The 20,599-nt window shown below is 39.6% G+C and overlaps 1 protein-coding gene across 4 annotated transcripts in view; it reads left to right on the forward strand.

The window, feature by feature from the left end:
* The window catches only part of traf7 (TNF receptor associated factor 7), a 114,864-nt gene that overhangs the window by 32,310 nt on the left and 61,955 nt on the right, over window positions 1-20,599 (forward strand). For 3 of the 4 annotated variants that reach the window (XM_022246189.2, XM_087139342.1, XM_022246183.2), the window contains 5 exons: window positions 4,545-4,635; window positions 6,186-6,280; window positions 8,062-8,142; window positions 18,160-18,255; window positions 19,970-20,009. In XM_022246189.2, coding sequence (XP_022101881.1) covers window positions 4,545-4,635; window positions 6,186-6,280; window positions 8,062-8,142; window positions 18,160-18,255; window positions 19,970-20,009 — 403 coding nt within the window. The remainder of the gene's footprint in view (window positions 1-4,544; window positions 4,636-6,185; window positions 6,281-8,061; window positions 8,143-18,159; window positions 18,256-19,969; window positions 20,010-20,599) is intronic. The other variant, XM_022246184.2, reaches the window with a different exon arrangement.

Below are 20,599 nucleotides of genomic sequence, written 5' to 3' on the forward strand. Positions count from 1 at the left end.
TGCACCTTTGTTATTGCTATCGTGTAAAATGGTAGTTTATGAAAATATACACATACTACTCTTTAGTGAGTGGTAACATTGTTGCCATCTGCTTCCATGAACAAGCATTAGTATTTTGTTCCTAGGGATGGTAACTAGACCTACGTGTATGAAGTTGGGCCTTACTTTCCCTCATAAAAAATGTCCTCCTAAGCCACAAATGCAAAAAGAAAAAGATGAATTATCCTGCACCTTGACATTTCAAACTGTACTTACATGTACTATTTATGTGTACATATATACATGTACATGTAAAAATCCTATAGAGCCACAAATCAGAAAAAAGAAAGAAATACTGGTATTCTTCACAGCACTTCCACGCATGGAATTTTCAAGCACTACATGTGACAGCATTTTCGGCATTCTCGAATGTCATGCAGTTTCTGCCAAAATTCTCGAACGTCATCAAAATTCTGTCAAATATGACGTTCAGAACAAACATATTGTACTCATTATAAATTTTTGATGCAGCCAAACTTAAGGATAATTTTGGGTGGTCGAAAGATATAAGACCTGGCAAATGTGTTGGTATAGAGAGAGTGATTATTAACGGTAAGAGAATGAAGAGAGCCAAACTTTTCTCATCATTTTCTGTCAATTTTGTGCTCTTTTTTTCATGGCTTATATTTTTTAAAAGTTATATCTTAGGTGTTTTAAAATACATCAGTCGAAAAATATAATGAATTCTCCTTCTTGTTGAGAGAAGTTTTGAAACCAAGTCCTCTGGTGTAAACACTTTGACGTAAAACTTTAAATGAATTCAACTCCATTTGATTTGCACTGGTAGCCAACCAAATGTCCACCATAAGTACACATTATGCCTAATTATCCCCATATAATAATTTTTATAAATCTGAAGGTGCTAATTTGTATTTTACATGATCAAAGTTACTCTTTTAGAAATTTTGAAAAATGACATCCGGAGTTGCGTTTTGGTCCGTTTTATGAAGAACATGCCTTGTACTAACTAGTGCCCACACTTTCACTTTAAAGTTTAGGCAATTAAAAGAAAAAAAGGGAATTTGCAAATGGTATCTTATACATGTACGCACCGGTGTACAGTTTGACATTATGGCCTATCGAATTGTGAACTTCTGAAATTCAGAGCTTGTTTCCCTGGATAAATTCCGTAGCCTCAACCATGTCAACATACATGTAGTTAAGACGAGGTATGACATGCACCCTCTGCTTCCCCTAGGGGCGCTATGCATCCCTCATGTGTTCGACTTACATGTACATGTACATTTACATGTACATGTACATCACAGCACTCAACAATTGTTAATTGTACCATGTGAAAGCCTGCAATGATACCACACACCCAGCACCAACCAATGCAGATGTGTGCTAACGTTGTTTCTTTTTTCTTTCATGTTTTTATGTCACCTCTTGTCATTTGTTTTTTTTTTTTTTTACTGCAGTTGTTGTTGTTTTCCAAATTTATATGTACATGTACATATATGTGTGTATACACATGTGCGTATTAAAGTATGACTTTGGTACACATACATGTACAAAGGAAAGTGTGTGTCCCAACATAAAGTCTGAAGTCTATTTTAAAAGATGCTTTCGTGTTTCATTCCCTTTGACAAATCTTGAAAAGATAATACTATGGAATTCTAATGCTTAAACCCATGTACATGTAATGTTCACATTGTTTACGTCAACTTTCATACATGGATTGGTACAAACTTAAAATGAATGAACTGAGCATGCGTACAAAAACTTAGACTAAACTTTTGTGGACCTACCCTTCACTAATCTGATTGGATGCCATAACTGCAGTGGCACCATGCTAACACACATTCTTCAGTTTGATGTATGTATGCATTTGGCAAATCACAGCATCCTATTGGTTGAAGAAATATGTAACGAAGTTGTACCATCTGTCCACGATTGTCATACCACCGCAGTAATGGATTCTAATTCGGGTTGTTGAATTACACAGTATGCTGTCTTAAATGGCCTAAGATTTGTGACCTAAACTACACCAAAGCCCCAACTTTTCATGTCGGAAACAATCTAATGGTAACCAACTGCAGTAACTTCCTCCTAAAGACAGATTATATCTGTCCAGATTGGTGGTTGTACACGGCCGATGACACAGTGACCATCCATGAGTAACCTGAGATAGCAAAGGATGAAAGGTCTGATCAGCAAAGTGACCAGTACACTTGTTGACTGCTAAATTCCCTTGGTCAGCTACCCTAAAAGTACATTACATGTACCGGTACTTTGCTTCAAAGTACTGTACTGTCTGAATATTACGTGTAGGTACCGGTACCGTACTGTGGAGCGAGATTCGGGTGAGGTAGCCCTCTCTGCAGAGTGCGGCGCAGACGGCACATACCGGAAAGTCCCTGAGTGGCCAGGGACGAGTCCGTTGGGATGGAAGTATAGCATCCCAGTTGAAGAGCTGATCCTTTGGATTTGGCTGGATGGCTTGCTGTTATCTGATTCTGGAACTCAAAGTGACATAAGTAAACAATCTAGGACACCCATTCACGGTACACTAGAACATCAGGGATTGGTTTATTCCAACAACATCTGACCATGGGAAACCTTGCTCGCCTGGCTTATTTGGAAATTATGACAATAGAGGGTGCTTCCTTAAGTGAAATAACTTTAACAGCAATTTTACTCACCTGATAAAAAAACTGCCTAAAATGAGGGAACAGGTCGACAGCAACTAACAGAGGGTGCTTTCTCAATCGTAGCTTGTGGGCAAGGACAGATATATATGGATAGCATATTTCTCTCCCACAATGCACAATCTCTAAGGGGGCATAAACTATATCCAGGGCCAAAACCAATCTAGGGATGTCGCCCCACTCAACTAATACTAAGTGGGTTCTGGCAACACACCCTTATTTCTCCCGCACCGCACACACCAGGTAATGCCCTCCAACCCCAAAGTCCACTTGTGCCCAAGCGCGCAAGAAAGCGACGGGCTACAACACCACATTCATTGTAAAGACAGCAATGCACCAGCACCATGAACCAAATATACGGGCAGCAGGGGTCTGCTCATGCTGCAAATGAGACATTTACCAGGGATGCTGTCCCTTGCAGCTATTGCTGCAAGAGTTACAGCAGATAGCCCCTACTTTGACCATGGGCACGCCTAAAGGCCCCTTAGAGAGCCCTGATGTGTCCACGCAACCCACCGTGACCCCTAATACAGAAGTCCTGTCCAGTGCTCAGAACCTAGTGGGTAATTAAGGTTCGTCTCTCCCTTCACGCTGGGGCCGAGCAGCTTTTATAGCCGCAGCCTTGCGCTTATGCAGTACCTGCCATGTGCGTGGAGCTGTGACCAGTCTGGTCCATCCAATCAGTGCATGACTGGCAGGGCATAGTCGCTAGAGTGTTGTGTATGCTGCCTCAATCACTGCGCTAGCGCCCTCTGTCGCATTACAGTACTCTCAAATCCATAGCTGTGACGTGAATTAACTTATTTTTCAAAAAGCTGATTTGATGTACATTGCATGTACTGATGCCTTGAATTTGCAAGATTTTAACTCACTTCATGTATCAAATAGTTCAGTGTTGAAAGGGGGTAGCCTAAAAAGTACCAGTACTCTAGGCCATAAATACTCTACATACTGTCTTTGTGTTCATGTACAGTCCGTGTAATACGATCCGTGTGTACATGCACGGTCTATGTGTACATGTGTAATAAGTGTGTTAGGATTGATTGAGGTTTTTTGTAGCTAGACAAGCTTTAATGCTGAAATGCCTACCTGACATGTATGAGGGACATGCACATGTATGCAAAAACCAGTCAGCTCCTGCAAATCTGTTACACTGTACATGTACATGTACGTGGACTGAAGTATAGGTCCTTACAGGTACAGGTGCACGTGTTCAATTAGAGTTGTGCAATTTGTAGTATGGTTTCATCACCGCGTTTGGACTTCGCTGTACATGTACCCATGGATAGTGAATGTACCTGTTCATGTGTCTTTGGGTATTAAACTTGCTGAATTTTTTCTTATTACTTTTAAGTATTCAACCTAACCTATGCAGGGATTGATTTTTGGCTGAAAAACAGGAGTTCGTAAATAAGCAAGACGTACACATACCGTACATGTGCCATAACTTGTCAAAATTTACACGTCCTCTGGTATGAACAGGTCGAAACAGCCTGGTGCAGTTAACATACATTACTTGTAACATACTGGTACTGAAAAAGTTTGCAATTGTACATTTTGTTACGTATACATGTACGTTAATGGTGATATTTCAAAATTTTTGCATTATCATCCCTCTTGTTTTCTCTTCAATGTTCACCTTGACTTTATCCACCTTTTTTTGGCTGCCATCATTTTGCTTCCATTAAAGGATTCTTGACAGCTTGACATTATTCCATAAAAACCCATCTTTTACACTCTCAAAGGCTTTTACCCCTGAACTTAGCCTGACTTTACAAAGCATACATACAGTAGCTCCTTGTCCTCAAGTGACATTAGGACTTAAGACCAATCTTGGGGTTATTTGCTTTTCAGAGTCAAAGCGGAAATTGCAGCACCACTCTGTCGTCTGCCTCGACCGTTGCACTCAGCGTTTCATTAAACGGATTAAATGTTCCCCCCTCTGGTAAGTCATGAACAAGCAGATCGCTCTATTGACATCATCACTAGTGACACTCTAATGTCTTCTAATGTTCCCCAGAACTGATATAGTCAGACTTTTAAGAGGTACTGTAGGAGTACATAGAGATTTTCTTGCCAAGTCATTCAGGCATGGCAGTGAAGTTGATGAAATTTTCCAAAGGTTAAGTCACCACTGTGCCACGGTGAATTAAAATAATCTCCAGCATCTTTCAACTCTAACTTTTTTCAAGGACATTCGGGAAAAAAAACCTGGCTTACATAAGCTGAAATTTTCAGAAGTTGCACAATACTTTTACAAAGTAATGTACCTACATGTACACTGTATGCTGTATATGCGTACCTAATCCATGGAAATTCAAAATCTATCATCATATACCAATGGCACTAACTATACTGTTGAGCTCAATTTCCTACCTGCAGTGTCGTGTAAGATTGAAAGATGATGTAGTTATTGTTTCAACTTGCCAGATTTCATCACTTTTCTGATTGTTCTTATTAGAAGAAAAATCTGCTCCGCACACTGAATGCGGAGAAAGCGTACTCTGTAGTTAGGGTTGGGGCTAACATAATGCCCATATTTGGATTAACATCTTTGCATGTGACCTAAGCAACATAAAACTCTCTTTGAGATGATTATTGTCATACCAGATGGTTATCACCTGTTGGATGTCTTCTACCTGTCCTTTTTCTTTAGTTCCTGGTGAGGTTCTCAGTACTTACTGGTACATGTACCTGTACTGTACTACATAAATAACTTTTTGTGAGCTTACATGTATGCATGTGGTTTTATCAGAAACACATTTCTCTAACAAATTTTGTACCTTTTCCTCTGCAAACCCTACCAGTCTATTTGGCTCCATCACATAAAAAGTTTTCAGTAAAAAAAAAAACCTGTTACTTAGAGTGAGGGAGCATGTAAAGGATACATCATGTGACTCATCCAAGCATGCTGGTGGTATTATACACACACACACAGGCACACCCCCACACATACCGGTACATGTATAGTCACACACTGGTGCTGTCAGTGTGGTGACATCTTTAGTACCCTTCCAATTCCCACCGACAGGTTATTAATGTACGCATCCTGTGTACCGAGCAGATGGGGAAATAAGGAAATGGTCACGTCACCGCTCTTGATCACGCTCACAGCAGGCTAGCTCTAGCACCCCCCCTCGGTTTCTCCTTGTCCTCACGCCCCTTAACGAATGCTGGATCACCGGCCTGGGCCTGTGGCAGCCTGCGTATATTCACTCGTTTCCAGTTCATGGCCACACTGTTACCCTGCCTGCTACCATTGCCTTTCGAATTTGCCAGAGATGTCTTGCCTGATTTGAAGCAGGCTGGGGAACCCTGCCTACAAGACGCTGCCAGCCCTACAACCCTGGCGTAGACCCCGCCAGCCATTGCCATCATTACCGCTGCCTTATCACGCCCCCTATCGCTTTGGGGAGCGCACCCTTCCAGCCCGATGCAGCCGTTGGGGGAATACCACTATGCGGAATGCCAATCTTTTCCCCTTCATCTTTTCAGATGTGGCAGGGGGTTCTTTAGCTCCCGTCTCCCCCTCATTCAAGAGTAACCGGGGATCCACCACACCATCCTATGATGGGGATCTGGATATTGTGGTGAGTTCTCTCAGTCCTTGATTTATATCTCACCTTGGCTGCTCATAATTAATTCCATCATACTAACATGATGCTAACCTTGTGCTCCTGTCAAACCGGGAAATGCTACTGCCCTCGGCCATCAAGACTCTAACCAACTTCCGCTTCACATCAACTTAATATCTTGGTTAAAAACCACGTCATCTGCTAACTGTGGGCTTACAGTTGCCTGCTTCAGTCTCTTTCAACATCTTTGACCCTGAAAATGTTATTGAAGAAGAGTTTTGGTAGTTGTTGATGTCTCATGTCGGGCTTTATTGGCACTGGAATCTGTGATACATGCCTACTCATGGGATTGATACATGTATGTACTTGTAGTTAGACAAGTTACTGTGTGTAAAATTGTACTGTGTTACAAAACTGGAGTTTCTCAGGTCGTTCATTTATTTTGTAGTCTTACCTGCCTCTTTGTACCTGTACAGTTTACAAAACTGGAGTTTCTCAAGTCGTTCATTTATTTTGTAGTCCTACCTGCCTCTTTGTACCTGTACAGTTTACAAAACTGGAGTTTCTCAAGTCGTTCATTTATTTTGTAGTCTTACCTGCGTACATGTACGCACCGGTATGTGCATTTATTATCCAGTGCCCATGTTCCTCAGCTTTTTTCCCTCCTGACTAGTGAAATATTTGGCAGAGAACCTTGGCACTCGTAAAGTACTTGCCTACCAGTATGACACTGATAAATGGAGACCCACACAGCTGTTTCTAAGAAGAAGTTGAAAGTGAAATGGGATGTATACATGTACATGTACCTGTACTGCATATGCACTTTACATGTACATGTAGGAAAATTTTGAAAATTGAAAGTAATATATATAGTAAAAACTCTTCACTGATGCCGAATTCCCCCATTTTAGAAGAAACGTATGGTAAGGCAGTAGCCTTGACTTTTGTTACAGTATTTCTGTTCATGCCCTAAGTCGTCATTTCCGCTTGTTTCTTATTGATCATAGCTACCTTAAATCTCCTAAAGCTGAACAGTCACCACCAGGCCTTATTCATGTAAGGCTGGTATTTCCTGCCCGAAAGCCCCATAAATCTTTTTTGGATACCATTTAAGAAAAGGCAAAATTACATGCCAAAAGGATATTAAGGCTAATAATTAGTCCACAATCAACCTGCGTTTAAACCTAAAAGAGTCACGTGGGGCAAGGCTGACCTGAAAGTCTTCATTGGTGCATGTACAGTGCATCATAGAAATGGCATCACACCAGAATACCTACATGCATAACCATGCATTCCATCTACAGTTACAAATTGGGTTGAATTAGCCTTGTGTTCTTGCATACTACTTGGGGGAGAAGTATGCAAATGCAGAAATAGCAAGCTTAGTAGTGTACCGTACATTGTGTACACTGCAGCCTATTGAATCAGTTAGTGCTTCTTCAGTTTATGATGCTTAGTACTTTAAGATTAGAGCTGCATTCAGCAAAAAATAAAATTGTTAATATTATTAATATACAGCCTAACCAAAAGCTGTATCTTAAGCCTTAGTTACCTGTAGTTTTTGAAATAGATTATAACTTTATGGTTAGAAACAAGTAGAGAGTCTTAGGAAGCAGGCAACTTGCCAGCAGCATAATGCATGTAAAAACTCAGCTGGTACATGTACATACATACCTTGGCTTTATAACCCTCATCACTGCTTCATCTCTTCGCAGTCTCATTCTCATTTATTTTGACTCTTTCACTGCCTTGTTGCCTTCTGCCTTTCTGCTGGCACTTGAATTCATCATTATCAGCCACGCCCCAAACTAACCACCAAGCATCGCTACAGTGATCTCAACAGGTCTAAGAGTGTGGACAGCTCAGACAATAGCGAGGTATGTTGGAACATTCTACAGTGTCCTCTAGATCTTCAAATATTGGCCTGGAGCCTTCTGGGAGAAAGATTAGCCAGTTTTTTGTCATAATTTGTGTGTTTATTGTCAGTTGTTCAGAGCTGATAATAAAAAATAAATTCTCAGTCTTGATGAATTGGAATTTGACCTGCAGTTGCAGACGTCTGCCCCGAACAGACCTCTTGAGAGTTGTAACCATAAGGAGGTTTGTACGTGTACACGTACATGTGACACATACTGTACTTTATACAGATCCCATTCAACTCAAGAACATGCACACTGTGATAATTTTGAAAACTTTGAAACAATTAAGCGATCACCATCTCCGGCTTACAACAGTGTCAAGGTCAGTTGGGAAAACTGCTGTTTCATCAGCTTCTTAACCCATTATTTGCAATCTTGGCATAGAATTTTGCTGACTAATCCACACCTACATGTACATGTACTAAGTAACTTCAAACTACTGTAAGAAATGTTAGATTGGGTTGTGCTTGAATAACTTGTGTGTGGCTGCACAATAACATTCCTATCATTTCTAGCCGTAGCCAAGCAATTCAGGTGTGGCTTGGCTTTCATTAATTTATGCTTTAATATTTGCCTCTCTTGTAGGCTGCAGCTTCAGGAAGTGACTAGATACTAACCCGTGAAACCTGGTCTGCTATTTTTCTCAAGACTCTTAGAGGGTTCATGCTTGGACTCTGTTTCTGCATCAATTGAAAAAGGAAATCCCGAACACAATGATAAAATTGGAAAATGAATAGCACAAATGGGTCGGATTCGAACCAGGGACTACGGATCTGTAGCTCAAATCACTACCTACTAAGCTACCGAAGCGACGTAATGGATTCTCATTTTTGAAATGTCTTAAATGGTGTATTGCATTGTCCCCTCTTCATGAATCATTGGTCACCCCAGCTACTGAAAAAAGTAGCGCACTAGGTTTCACGGGCTAGTATTAAGTCGCTTCCGCAGCTTCAGCCACTTGTTCAGCATTTGCAAATACCTTCATTTGTGTTAATTTTGTTAGTTTGCCACATTCTTCACCATACTGGTATTCTTGACAGTAGTCTTGATTATGTACATGTGCATGTGCTTGAACCGGTCCAAGGCTAAGTATGTATCAGGTTATTAGTAGAGAGTGATAATGTGACTGATAAAGAAATGTACTGCCTTCACTAATTCCATTCTTGATGAATCTAGCACAGCTCTGTCCAAAGTACATGTAGATCCTGAACATACAAGTACCTTACCTTTTTCTTTGTATCGTTTCTCTTGTTATCGTGTTATTATTTCTTACTACCGGTATGTTGATCAAAATCGTCACAGGCTAATTTAATTGTCTATTGGGGAAATGTAGAATTTATTTGAAATCATGCCACGAAGTACTGTTTTGGCTTTAATCAATATACATGTACATGTATTATTGCGGTTTCAGCTCGTAAAGTTAATGCTCATGAGACACTTTTCAATAGAACCATCTAATATTTGGGTGTACATGTATGGGAGCGGGGGAGCAGACTTCACCCATGCATGTCTGTGTATGTGGTACTGGTACGTCTGAGCATAATTCTTGAAGCTGAATGTGAAGGTGAGGATTGGACAGTGAACATCGTGGTAAACTAGCTCCCTCTAGTGACAAATAAATTGCTGTTTGGTATCAGGAAGAAATGGCAACTTTTCGTCTGGTCTTGAATCAAAACTACTCAGCTAGATTCAAAAGGACCCTGTAAGGAAAGAAAAAGGCATACCAGGAGCCTGGGGGGCTAGTGTGACCTTTCTAAAGTCTGACAAACTGAACTGGGTGTGTCCTGCCATGTTTTAGTCTCTCCAGAATTGCTGTCAGGCGTAGGTATACATGTCTTGTTGACTAGAATGGGAAGTCAAGTCACACAGTAGTACCTACATGTACATGTAAATGCCCTCTTGGAATGTGTGATGTAAAATACAAGTAATGTCAACTTCAGTGAGTGTGGCCAAAGATATGAAGAAACACGAATCCATGCTTTCTTTGGATTACATACCGTACAAGACCATACCAAAAACGTATCAGTGGGCTTTTTAGATTACCTTCGTAAGTTAATTTAATTTAGCTGCATTATACCCGTGCGGGGGGGGGGCTGTAGATAACGTGCATTCGGTTCTGTTTTTCTGTACCACCTGTCCTATATTGTGCAGTGTGTAAAAAAAATCAAAGGAAGTTGTTTTGATGTGATGAAACATTACCCATAGGTGTACAATGTACATGTGTGTAGCTTAATATATGTATGTGTAATATTTACTCCATGTATATGTGTAATTTATTTACTTGTTTACTTGTCCCTTGCCATCTTCAATGTACATTGTATGTAACGGTATCTTGCATGTCCTGTGTAACTGTGGGTGACATTATCCATACATTCGCTATAATATGACATGCTGTTTTTCCTCCGACCTTCTGTACTTAGGGACACTACAGAACCTTGAGCTCAATTACAAAGACATTAAGATTTTCCTGAAGCCACCCACTAAGCCAGATTCATAATCACCTGAGTTGACCTGTGCATTGTAAGAATAAAGACTTGCCTGTAGATTTACCTGAAAGAATGGAGACCCTCACTAACCAGTTGTATTAAATTCACTGCCACATACATACACCTGGTGATATTTCTGTCTAGCAGAAAATCAAATTACCTGCAATTGAATCAGGAAAGGACCATCCACCCTTAATCTTCATGACTGGGCATTTTGCCGTCATGGTTGCATGGAATCAATGGGGCCCAGGACAAAAAATTGGACCAGAAAATTGGGTCTGACTGTGTGGATCACCTTGTTCGTTCTTTCACTTACTCTCTTTTACAAAAGCACATCTAAAAGAAATTTATACATTCAAACTGCACGTACATGTACATGTATCCAAGAGAATATCAGAATATTATGCAAATCATGCATAAAAGGTAATAATTTATAAATGGAGCAATGCCACAGCACTTGCTGCTTTATATGCCTTTATCATGATGTTGCTATGTTTGTCTTGTTCCCTGTATCCCCTTGGCAATAGTCATACAATTTCACATATTGATAGAAAGGGATCAGACAATTTTCCCTCCAGACTCATTTAGTTACATACCGGTATTTCCTTGGATGATAGAAAAGCAAGATGGTTGCCCTGTGATAGAGTTCTATGACCCGCAGTGGGAGGGACTGTTGCATGAACCTGTACCAAGCCTATATTGGTTTTTTGAAGGAGATGATATGACGGTGGTGGCATCATATTCAGGTTTGCATTCTCAACCACTTGACACCAGATGACGTTTAAACACGTACAATTTTCCTTATTTGTTCCTTGGATTACGTGTACACTTGTTTAAGAATTCTTTGTCATTTCCGCAGTTGACGTACATGTATTAAATCATCATGCTTGGTTGGATCAAAGCATGGAAGATGATGCTACACGCAGATGGTGCTCACACTAAGTGGACCCACCCCACCAACCTCCAATAAAACGGATGCCTTTCTTGAGTACTTGTCAAATTGAATTGGGAAGTCCACACCATACACAAAAGAACTAAGGGGATTCATTTGTTTGGGTAAACTGATTTGCTAGGGAGTGAAACCACAATTTACAGAAGTGATAATGTTACAAAAATCCCAACTACATGTAGCAATTCCTTTGTATTGAGACAATTTGCAAAAAACACACATTGCCACAGGTGATCTCTGTATACATACATGTACGCTATGGACCTTTTGTACTGTATGTGAACTGGTTAATGTGTGGACATGTGCCACAATTTTTACCAGGCAGTTGAAAAAAAGAGGTAAAGAATAAAATACTGATGCCTAAACTCAAGAGCTGTGCGTCCCTACATGTTTTATGGGCATTGTAAATAAATTGGAAATTGAAGAATTTGTGGGGAAAAAACCCTGCCTCCAGCAGATTTTTCGGGTAAAAATATCTCAAGTTAACTGATTAAACTTGAGGCCTACATACATAGTTTGACAAGCTACAACTTGCTTCTGGTTGGAGTGGTCTTTAATGCATACGTGTGATAACCTTCTAGCTTATGTGATGCAACAGTTACCAGATATTCTCTCATATAAACTGTACACATAATGCTCTTTGAGGGCACATACTTTTCAGGGCATGTTTTGATCAAAAGATTCTCTTGAGCATAGGAAAGATCCCAAGTTCTCTTTCTTTATGGTACCGTAAATGCACCCAGTATATGAACTCACCCACACATCCAAAAATGAGAATTTACGTGCACAGAGTTGTTTTTGCCCAAGATGAATGTTTACATAGTCAGGTTAGAGTGCCTAATTTTATTAATTAAACAAATTAAAATATAAATAGGGAACTGTGGCATATAGCGTGCAAAGATCTCTGCAACCTTGGCATGTCTCGAGGGACCTAAATTGCTTTTCCCTTGGGGGAAATTGGTACGGTTCCGGCAAGCTCAGCTGGGGACTTAAGACTTCAATCTTTACCCCCTCCACTTCCACTCTTACTCCAGAGCGGAAGGATTTCAAACCTACATGTAGACGGCACTTTTTAAGCAGTGTCCTGAAGCATACATGTACCACAGTTTACAAAACTAAGCCAAAATTTACAATACAAAGGACTCAATCATGACCAGCTTGCTGGCTGCATACAAACTGTGGCTCACTGCCAACGCCTTCCCTATTGATTTGTAATATTTTACTCATTTATGTATGTGCTTTGTACTACATTGACTTGCTACATGTTTTCTTTTATTGTTATTTTGACATACACCCCTACATCCTGTATGTGTACACAGTGCTGTGTGTCTCAAAAATCACCATGGTATATTACTGTTATACAGTATGGTCAGTCACACACACGTACATGTATAAGTACACCTAGGACAAATTTTTTGTTCCAACCCCTTGACTTTCCTGACCAAAGAAATTATCACCTCAATACCGTAACTGCCTGGCTATGGGCATGTATGTACATGTTCATGTACATGAATATGAGTAGGTTTGAATGAGTATGTAACACAGAAAGTATTTGATTGGAAGATGGTTGACATCTGAACCTGAACCAGATACATGTATATGCACAGTCGGGGCAAAAAGTTTACATACATGTACACCTGGTAGAACAATTAATTTTCACAACTTTACTCATTTCTACCAACTTTTCTTTTCATGACAGACAAAATGGGTCTCTACTTAATGTACATGTACATGGTGTACCTGTACATATATGTACATGTGTGCATCAAATAACAACACCCAGAGATGTCAGATGCATAATCAAAATGCCAATCAAGTGCCACTTTCTGTATTTTTGGTCACATCTCAAAGTCGCAGTGGACCATTTTCTGAATTGTTTGAACAACAATTAGGGGTAGATTTTTTACAAATTTTTACAAAGTGATTTTTAAGAAATATTAATATTGTGAACCATAATAAATGTCTCTCAGTATTTTCAGTTGAAGTACACAGTATGAACATTTAGTTGAGATACCATTTGTCTGACCTCATAACAAAGTTGGCAGAATTATTTCAAACAGCAAAAAGTTAAGGAAAAAATTTTTCTACCCAGTGTATGTAAACTTTTTGCCCCAACTGTACATGTACCAGCAATGTTTTGTAGTATAAACCATGTGGCAGAATGTGGTTGGATGAAATGTACAGGTGTGTTGGGCCAGAATGTGGTTGGATGAAATGTACAGGTGTGTTGGGCCAGAATGTGGTTGGATGAAAAGTACAGGTGTGTTGGGCCAGAATGTGGTTGGATGAAAAGTACAGGTGTGTTGGGCCAGAATGTGGTTGGATGAAATGTACAGGTGTGTTGGGCCAGAATGTGGTTGGATGAAAAGTACAAGTGTGTTGGGCCAGAATGTGGTTGGATGAAAAGTACAGGTGTGTTGGGCCAGAATGTGGTTGGATGAAATGTACAGGTGTGTTGGGCCAGAATGTGGTTGGATGAAATGTACAGGTGTGTTGGGCCAGAATGTGGTTGGATGAAATGTACAGGTGTGTTGGGCCAGAATGTGGTTGGATGAAATGTACAGGTGTGTTGGGCCAGAATGTGGTTGGATGAAATGTACAGGTGTGTTGGGCCAGAATGTGGTTGGATGAAATGTACAGGTGTGTTGGGCCAGAATGTGGTTGGATGAAATGTACAGGTGTGTTGGGCCAGAATGTGGTTGGATGAAATGTACAGGTGTGTTGGGCCAGAATGTGGTTGGATGAAATGTACAGGTGTGTTGGTCCAGAATGTGGTTGGATGAAATGTACAGGTGTGTTGGGCCAGAATGTGGTTGGATGAAATGTACAGGTGTGACCAGTCTCATTCTGCCATTATAAACTTTCTGATCAGATATGTATGTACATGTACATGTATCAAGGACACATGAAAATAATTGTGAATGCAAAAACGAGCGTGAAATAACCAACCAGGTACTGCCAAAGGATTTCAGTTTTGGGATATTACAGTGGTGTTCAAAATTATTTGAACACTTGGCATTAGGGCATTGCTTGAGTTGCAAGTTGCATGTGATAAAATGGCAATCAATATACCCATTAAATGTGTTGTGTACATTGTCCATACAAAATATTTGAACACTTGGCACTTTGAAACTGAAGTTGCCTGTAGTGACATAAACCAGTTATCTAATGTTTTCAAATTTCAGGACGTATTATCCAGACAACTTTAGTAACCAGCTATTTGTTCACCTCTTGCTCAATTTCTGCAGAACTTTTGGTTGTTTGTTTGTTCTTGTCTGAATAAATTGCAGTGCTCTTTCCATGTGTTAGTTGAGATTGAAGTTCTTAATGGTGGCAGGTAGAGGTACATAAAGCAATCCAAACTAACCAAAGCACAGATTGCCACAGCTTGAACATGAAAAGGGTAAAGATGGAACTTAACCGACTAAAGGGCACAAATAAAAGCCTTTTCTGATGCTGGATGAAGCTATACCGATCTACATGTACATTTATAACCATGGACACAAATTGCAACCTAAGCTCTGTAAAACACACTTTAGACAGGTTTATGGACACCGATTCATGCCAACACCGTCAGGGGAGGGGGAGGAAGTAGAAATTTCAGAGAGACATATCTGTACATGTACATGTAAGTCTTGAAGACTGGAGAAGAAGCTCAAGGGAGCTTTGAGATGACATCAGTAGTATGCTGACTGATGATTACAGTTTCTTTAACTGTGCATCGGAGGTTGATAGAAAAAGGACTTATCGACGGAGTAGCAGAGCAAGAAGCCATCATTGAGGGAGAACAACAGTAGATTGAATCGTCTGAATTTTGCAAAGAAACACAAGCATTGGACAAAAGAGGATTGGTGTAAAATCCTATAAACTAATGAATTTACATGTACTACATACAAATTTGAACAGTTTGGAACCAAACGGCGAGTGTGCAAACATAGAGTGTCAAGTGTTCAAATAATTTTGCGCATGTACATGTCTTCAAGCGCTTGTTGAAAATAAAAACATTTCATGGATATATTGTACTGATTGCCATTTCATCACAGGGAACTAAAATACATGTACGTGTACAATCTACCTAAAATATGCTGTGTTCAAATAATTTTGTGCACCACTGCACATTTTTTGTACATGTAGCTTTGAAATTTCCTTTTGGAAATGTCATTAGACAAATACTACAAATGGTCGGAAAGTGTCAAATGTCCGACTGTGATCTCTCACTCTGCTCTCTTGCATTTGCTGAAGGAGCATTACATGTACAAGTAAGTGGAAACGTTACCAGTAGAGGACCTTGATGGATTTATGGACCACCTCAATAAAGTCTTGTAAACACTTGGTAGATACTAGTAAGTCTTTACATGGATATCACATTGATGACTTATGACTGAGCAAGTAAGTTGTCAGTAGTGCTGCCGCCTACGTACATGTACCTCCCTCTGGATAGCACATATCTCCTGATTAGAGTCACCTTGTACCTTTACCCAAGAGTAGCCCACCCTTCTCCGATGGGAGAAGCATGTCGGGAAAACACCCATGAACCAATTACATGTATAAAAAAATCAACATGACTAGGCTCTTTTGGTGCCATCAAAACCCAGAGGTAGAATATTTCCAAACCTTGTGTACTTTATTTGGAATCAGAATTTAAAGGCAGTATTACATATACTTTGTCTTTCGTTAACGAACCCTCTGAGTTTTCGGAAAAAACTTTCTGCTGGAAGTGCCTCAATTAATGGGTGTGCAAAAGCCTGATTTAATCTGGAAAATCAATTTTAGGAGAACGTGCCCCTGTCTATGCTTATACAGTTGTGGTTTGCCAGGAGTTACCAGCTGTGATCTTACCTCTTCTATTACACAGCTCACACAATAAGACACTATTTAAGTAGCGAACAAGATTATTTAAGTCGCTTGGACTTTCCGTAAAGTACCCTCTAACATGTCTAAGTGAAACCATATGTTGGCAGACTCCTGCTCGAGCTTTAAACACATTAAAGGAATGCAATGCAGTTGCCTGTTTGAAAGACGGAACCCAAGTTAGCGGTGGTTCTCGGAAGACCAATGACAGTTTGGTTGGATGAGTTTCTGTGATCGCTAAATTTATGTTTTGTACACGTACATGTCCACTGGTTACAGAAGTACCGGTATTCTAATTCACATTGTCATCATACCATGGTCATTCTGGGATATTCAACCACTGCAGGTACCGGGTATTTATTCATTTTAAATTGTTGCTATCAGTAGTGTCTTCCTACGCAATTCTATTCTGATTCTTCTCTCCAAGTAGTAATTAACACCTTGGTTATCTTTTTGAGTTTCTCATGTTATTCAGTTGATAATTTTCTTCACAATAAAAGTTTTCGCCTTTACACTCATTGCTTGCACCTGTTACCGGGTTAGCATGTTGCAGTGCACTAACAAACATTTCCAATTTTATTTGGAATTTGTCCATAAAAAAGAGTTGACAGCATTATTTTTCAAATGAGATATGCAAGACACCAGCTTTAAGTAAACACCTCTATCACGGGCACATTTCACCAGGTCTAAAGAGGAAGACCATCATGTCACGAAAATCGATACTTCTGGAATGGAAGACTCTCTCAATTCCCCAGGAGAACTGGACTTGTCCAATCTGCTGCCTCACTGTCGCCATCAGCCTTCCTCATAAAAAAGTCTTCTACTCAATTTTGTTCCTGAAAGAGGATAGAAGAAGAATCAACCATTAAAGTTGCTCTTTGGGGAGAAGGAGTGCAGTAACTTAATTTGTTGTGACATATTTTAATCTTTTTGGCAATGCAGCAAAGTGAGAGGCCGAAAAAGTGCAAATCATTCAGAAGTGGCTCTTTCAAGTGATGAGGTTTCACTTGTTACTTTACCAGGAACCAGGAAATGCATTTAGCTGTAAAAACTTTCAGTTGATGATTGATTTGAAGTCACTGGTGCCTGTGTTCTTGATGACTATTTTGACTGGAATTACCTTTGCAATCAGAAAATTCGAGAACTTTATCCCTGAGGTTATTATCAGTTTGTGCCTCATTGTTTATAAACCCAAAATAGGTTGTTATTGAAAGTAGACCTCCTTACATAAAACAAAGATATCCTTCATATGCATTCTCACCCTCCAGAGCTCCATATGCACTTACATGTACCAGTCATTATTGCGCTAAATGGTGGCTATTGCAAAATTTGGCTACAGTCTGGAGCAGTTGGTGAGAAAAAAATGTGTTTGGTTTTGCATAAAAAGAAAAGACTCGGGAACATTTACCAGCACATGAACTAATAGCTATTACATGTACATGTAGTTTGGAATTCGTCATCTAGAGCCCTGATCCCCCCTCCCCCTGTGGTTTTTTGTTGTTGTTAAGTTTTGCTTTAACCAAGAAAATATTGTTGAGTCTACCAAGCATATCGTTTATTTGGTCTTGGAATGTACATTCATTATTTGAAGTTTACTTTTGAACAGGGAAAGCTACACAGGTTCTAATAAAATCTTTGGAAAATAACTATTTTGCTCCAATAATGATTCTGTGCTTACTTCCTTGACAGCCTGAGGTGTTGGTTTTCACAGAGCCTCCTAACCGTAAGCTCTTCTGTCTCCTCTGCAAGAATGTCTTCAAGGACCCTGTCATTACTCAATGTGGCGTAAGTTGCCTCATATGTGTACATATTTCTCCTCTTTCAATTAAAAAGTGGATGTGTTGACGTAGATTGTCATTATATTCCCTCAAAAATTGATAGAACCATTTCTCTTCATGTTCACTTACCAGTTTCAGGAGCAACAGTTTAAAAAATGCAGCCCAGGGTTTAAAAAATTAACCTCAAAGTTCCTGCACAGTAATGTTTTTCCGCAGTGTTTTTGTTGGTCTGGAATCTGTCATGGTAGCATTTTCAAATTTAAAAAGCAATTTATTTTTTACCTGAATTTCACAGTTGCACATGTAGTTCCATCTGCATGTGTGGCACACATGTACAGTACAGTATCTCCTTGCTCCTTGGCATAACCACAAAACTTACACAAGGTCTGTCTGCTGTGATAAGATGGACTCTCAGAGCCAAAAATTTCTGAAGGACAAATTAATTGATAATAGATTTTCATATACTTTAATTGCTTGAAGCTTCTGTTCCAGCAAATTTGAAAATGTGTAACTTTTTGAAATCTATTCTGGTGTTGGTCAGCAATTTTCTGTTTATTTCTATGACTTTATTTTGAGATCTTTTTACATTTTAAAATCAGTTGTACTCCTGTTGTTGAACAACATTTGAAACTCAATAGCTCTTGCAAGTTCAATGCCACAATGGAAGGTTGACATGTATTGCTTGCATAGTATTGTGCTAAAGTTTTTTGTAATGTAGTTCTTAAAGTGTTACATTTGTTGAACAATCTGTGTCCGAAAACAAGTAGTTTTGATGGAGCAGGATGTCTCAGCTCTAGGGGCACCTAGATCTGTCATCCTAAAAATGCCTGAATCTCATAAGTCTGAGTAAGTCAGCTGTCAACGCTCAGAAAATAAAGAGGCATAGAAACACATAAATCTGTCATCAAGTCTTGTGGTGTTTGCAAGGAAACCTATTGTCTGCACTCTTGGGTGTACATACGGTACATGTAAGTGTATGTGATATGCCTCATAGCATAAGTACACGTAGATGTTGAAGCCAGACATATCATGGCTTGCATGCCGGGAATGTACAGGAAGTGGCATTTTGGGTAGAAGTCACTGGAGATGTGCCCAGCGACGCCATCTATGTGTTGTTAGTTCGCGGCAATAATAGCTAGTCTCCTTTGCTTATGTTTGCATGTTGGTGAGCTTAGACACACCCTTAATTGACTGTTGCAGGAGCCCCAATGCATGCAAACTTTAAAGGGATACAGTACAGTAAACACCTGCTGTACCATCACACCTTATGTCTATATATACGCATTGTAGGTAGGCCCACCAGTGTTCAAAAGCTTTCAAATCTTTGCAGAAATTTGGTTGGACAGTACTGAAGAAAAAGAACTGATCTATTGTGCCTATGGTTAAGAAATATTGGAGTTGACTTTGTCATCTCTAGATCACACATAAGTTTGTGTGTGCAATTAAAACTACCTTCATACATCTACATTTCTCATGGTGTAATTTGGTTCAACTGATTTGCTAATTGGATGTGAAAATGTCTTACCATTTTACTCAGTATGTTAACATCAAATCACTACAGCTGTGAAAGCTGTGTTTGGTATCTGATAGTGATGGTTGTTGCCTATCCCATAAAGTCAGCATTTCCTGTCATTGGCTACATGTAAGAATCCATGCAAGGTTATTCATAACATGATGTCAGTTGCTTTGTGTTAATCCCATGTTTTTACTTTATTCATCAGCACACCTACTGTCGATTTTGTGTGACGTCTAGACAATATGGTACGTATAACAGTAGCTTAGTCATCGCTTAGGTCACACTCACAAGGAAAATAGTTGACTTCTATAGAAAGGATGGTAGGGATTTCTCAGTATAAATATATACAGTCTATGGTACATGTCTGTACAGGGAATCACCAGTCAAGTCAAAGAAGAGATATCTAGGTTGTTGCTGGATGTTTAAATTTTCTTTAGTGTTCACAGTTGGATTCTTGTTTACATACTGTACCTTTATGTATCTATAAAGTGGGGGAAAATTCAACACTTTGGTTTATAGATATGGGATATGCACTGTCAAACCACCATTACAGATGTACCAACATATTGTTTAATATCTCAAGTAGATGAATACATGGCCATTTTCCAATACTCAACTTCATCTCCGTCTCAGGCTTTGTTCCCAAAACTAATCCCCAAATGTGGGCCTGAAGCATTTAAATTACATTGGATTACTGTAATTTTTGGCTTTCTTACATCTCATTTGATGTTCTGTGGCACTATTAGACTGATTATTGTGTTTACAGCTTCAAAATCAGCTAGTAAAAAACAGCTGAAGCCTTAGAAGAAGCGGAAGTTGAGTATTGGAAAATGCC

The sequence above is a fragment of the Acanthaster planci genome, linkage group LG07 (assembly GCF_054643075.1).
Source record: "Acanthaster planci isolate LZ-2023a linkage group LG07, COTS_SCS, whole genome shotgun sequence".
NCBI lineage: Eukaryota > Metazoa > Echinodermata > Asteroidea > Valvatida > Acanthasteridae > Acanthaster > Acanthaster planci.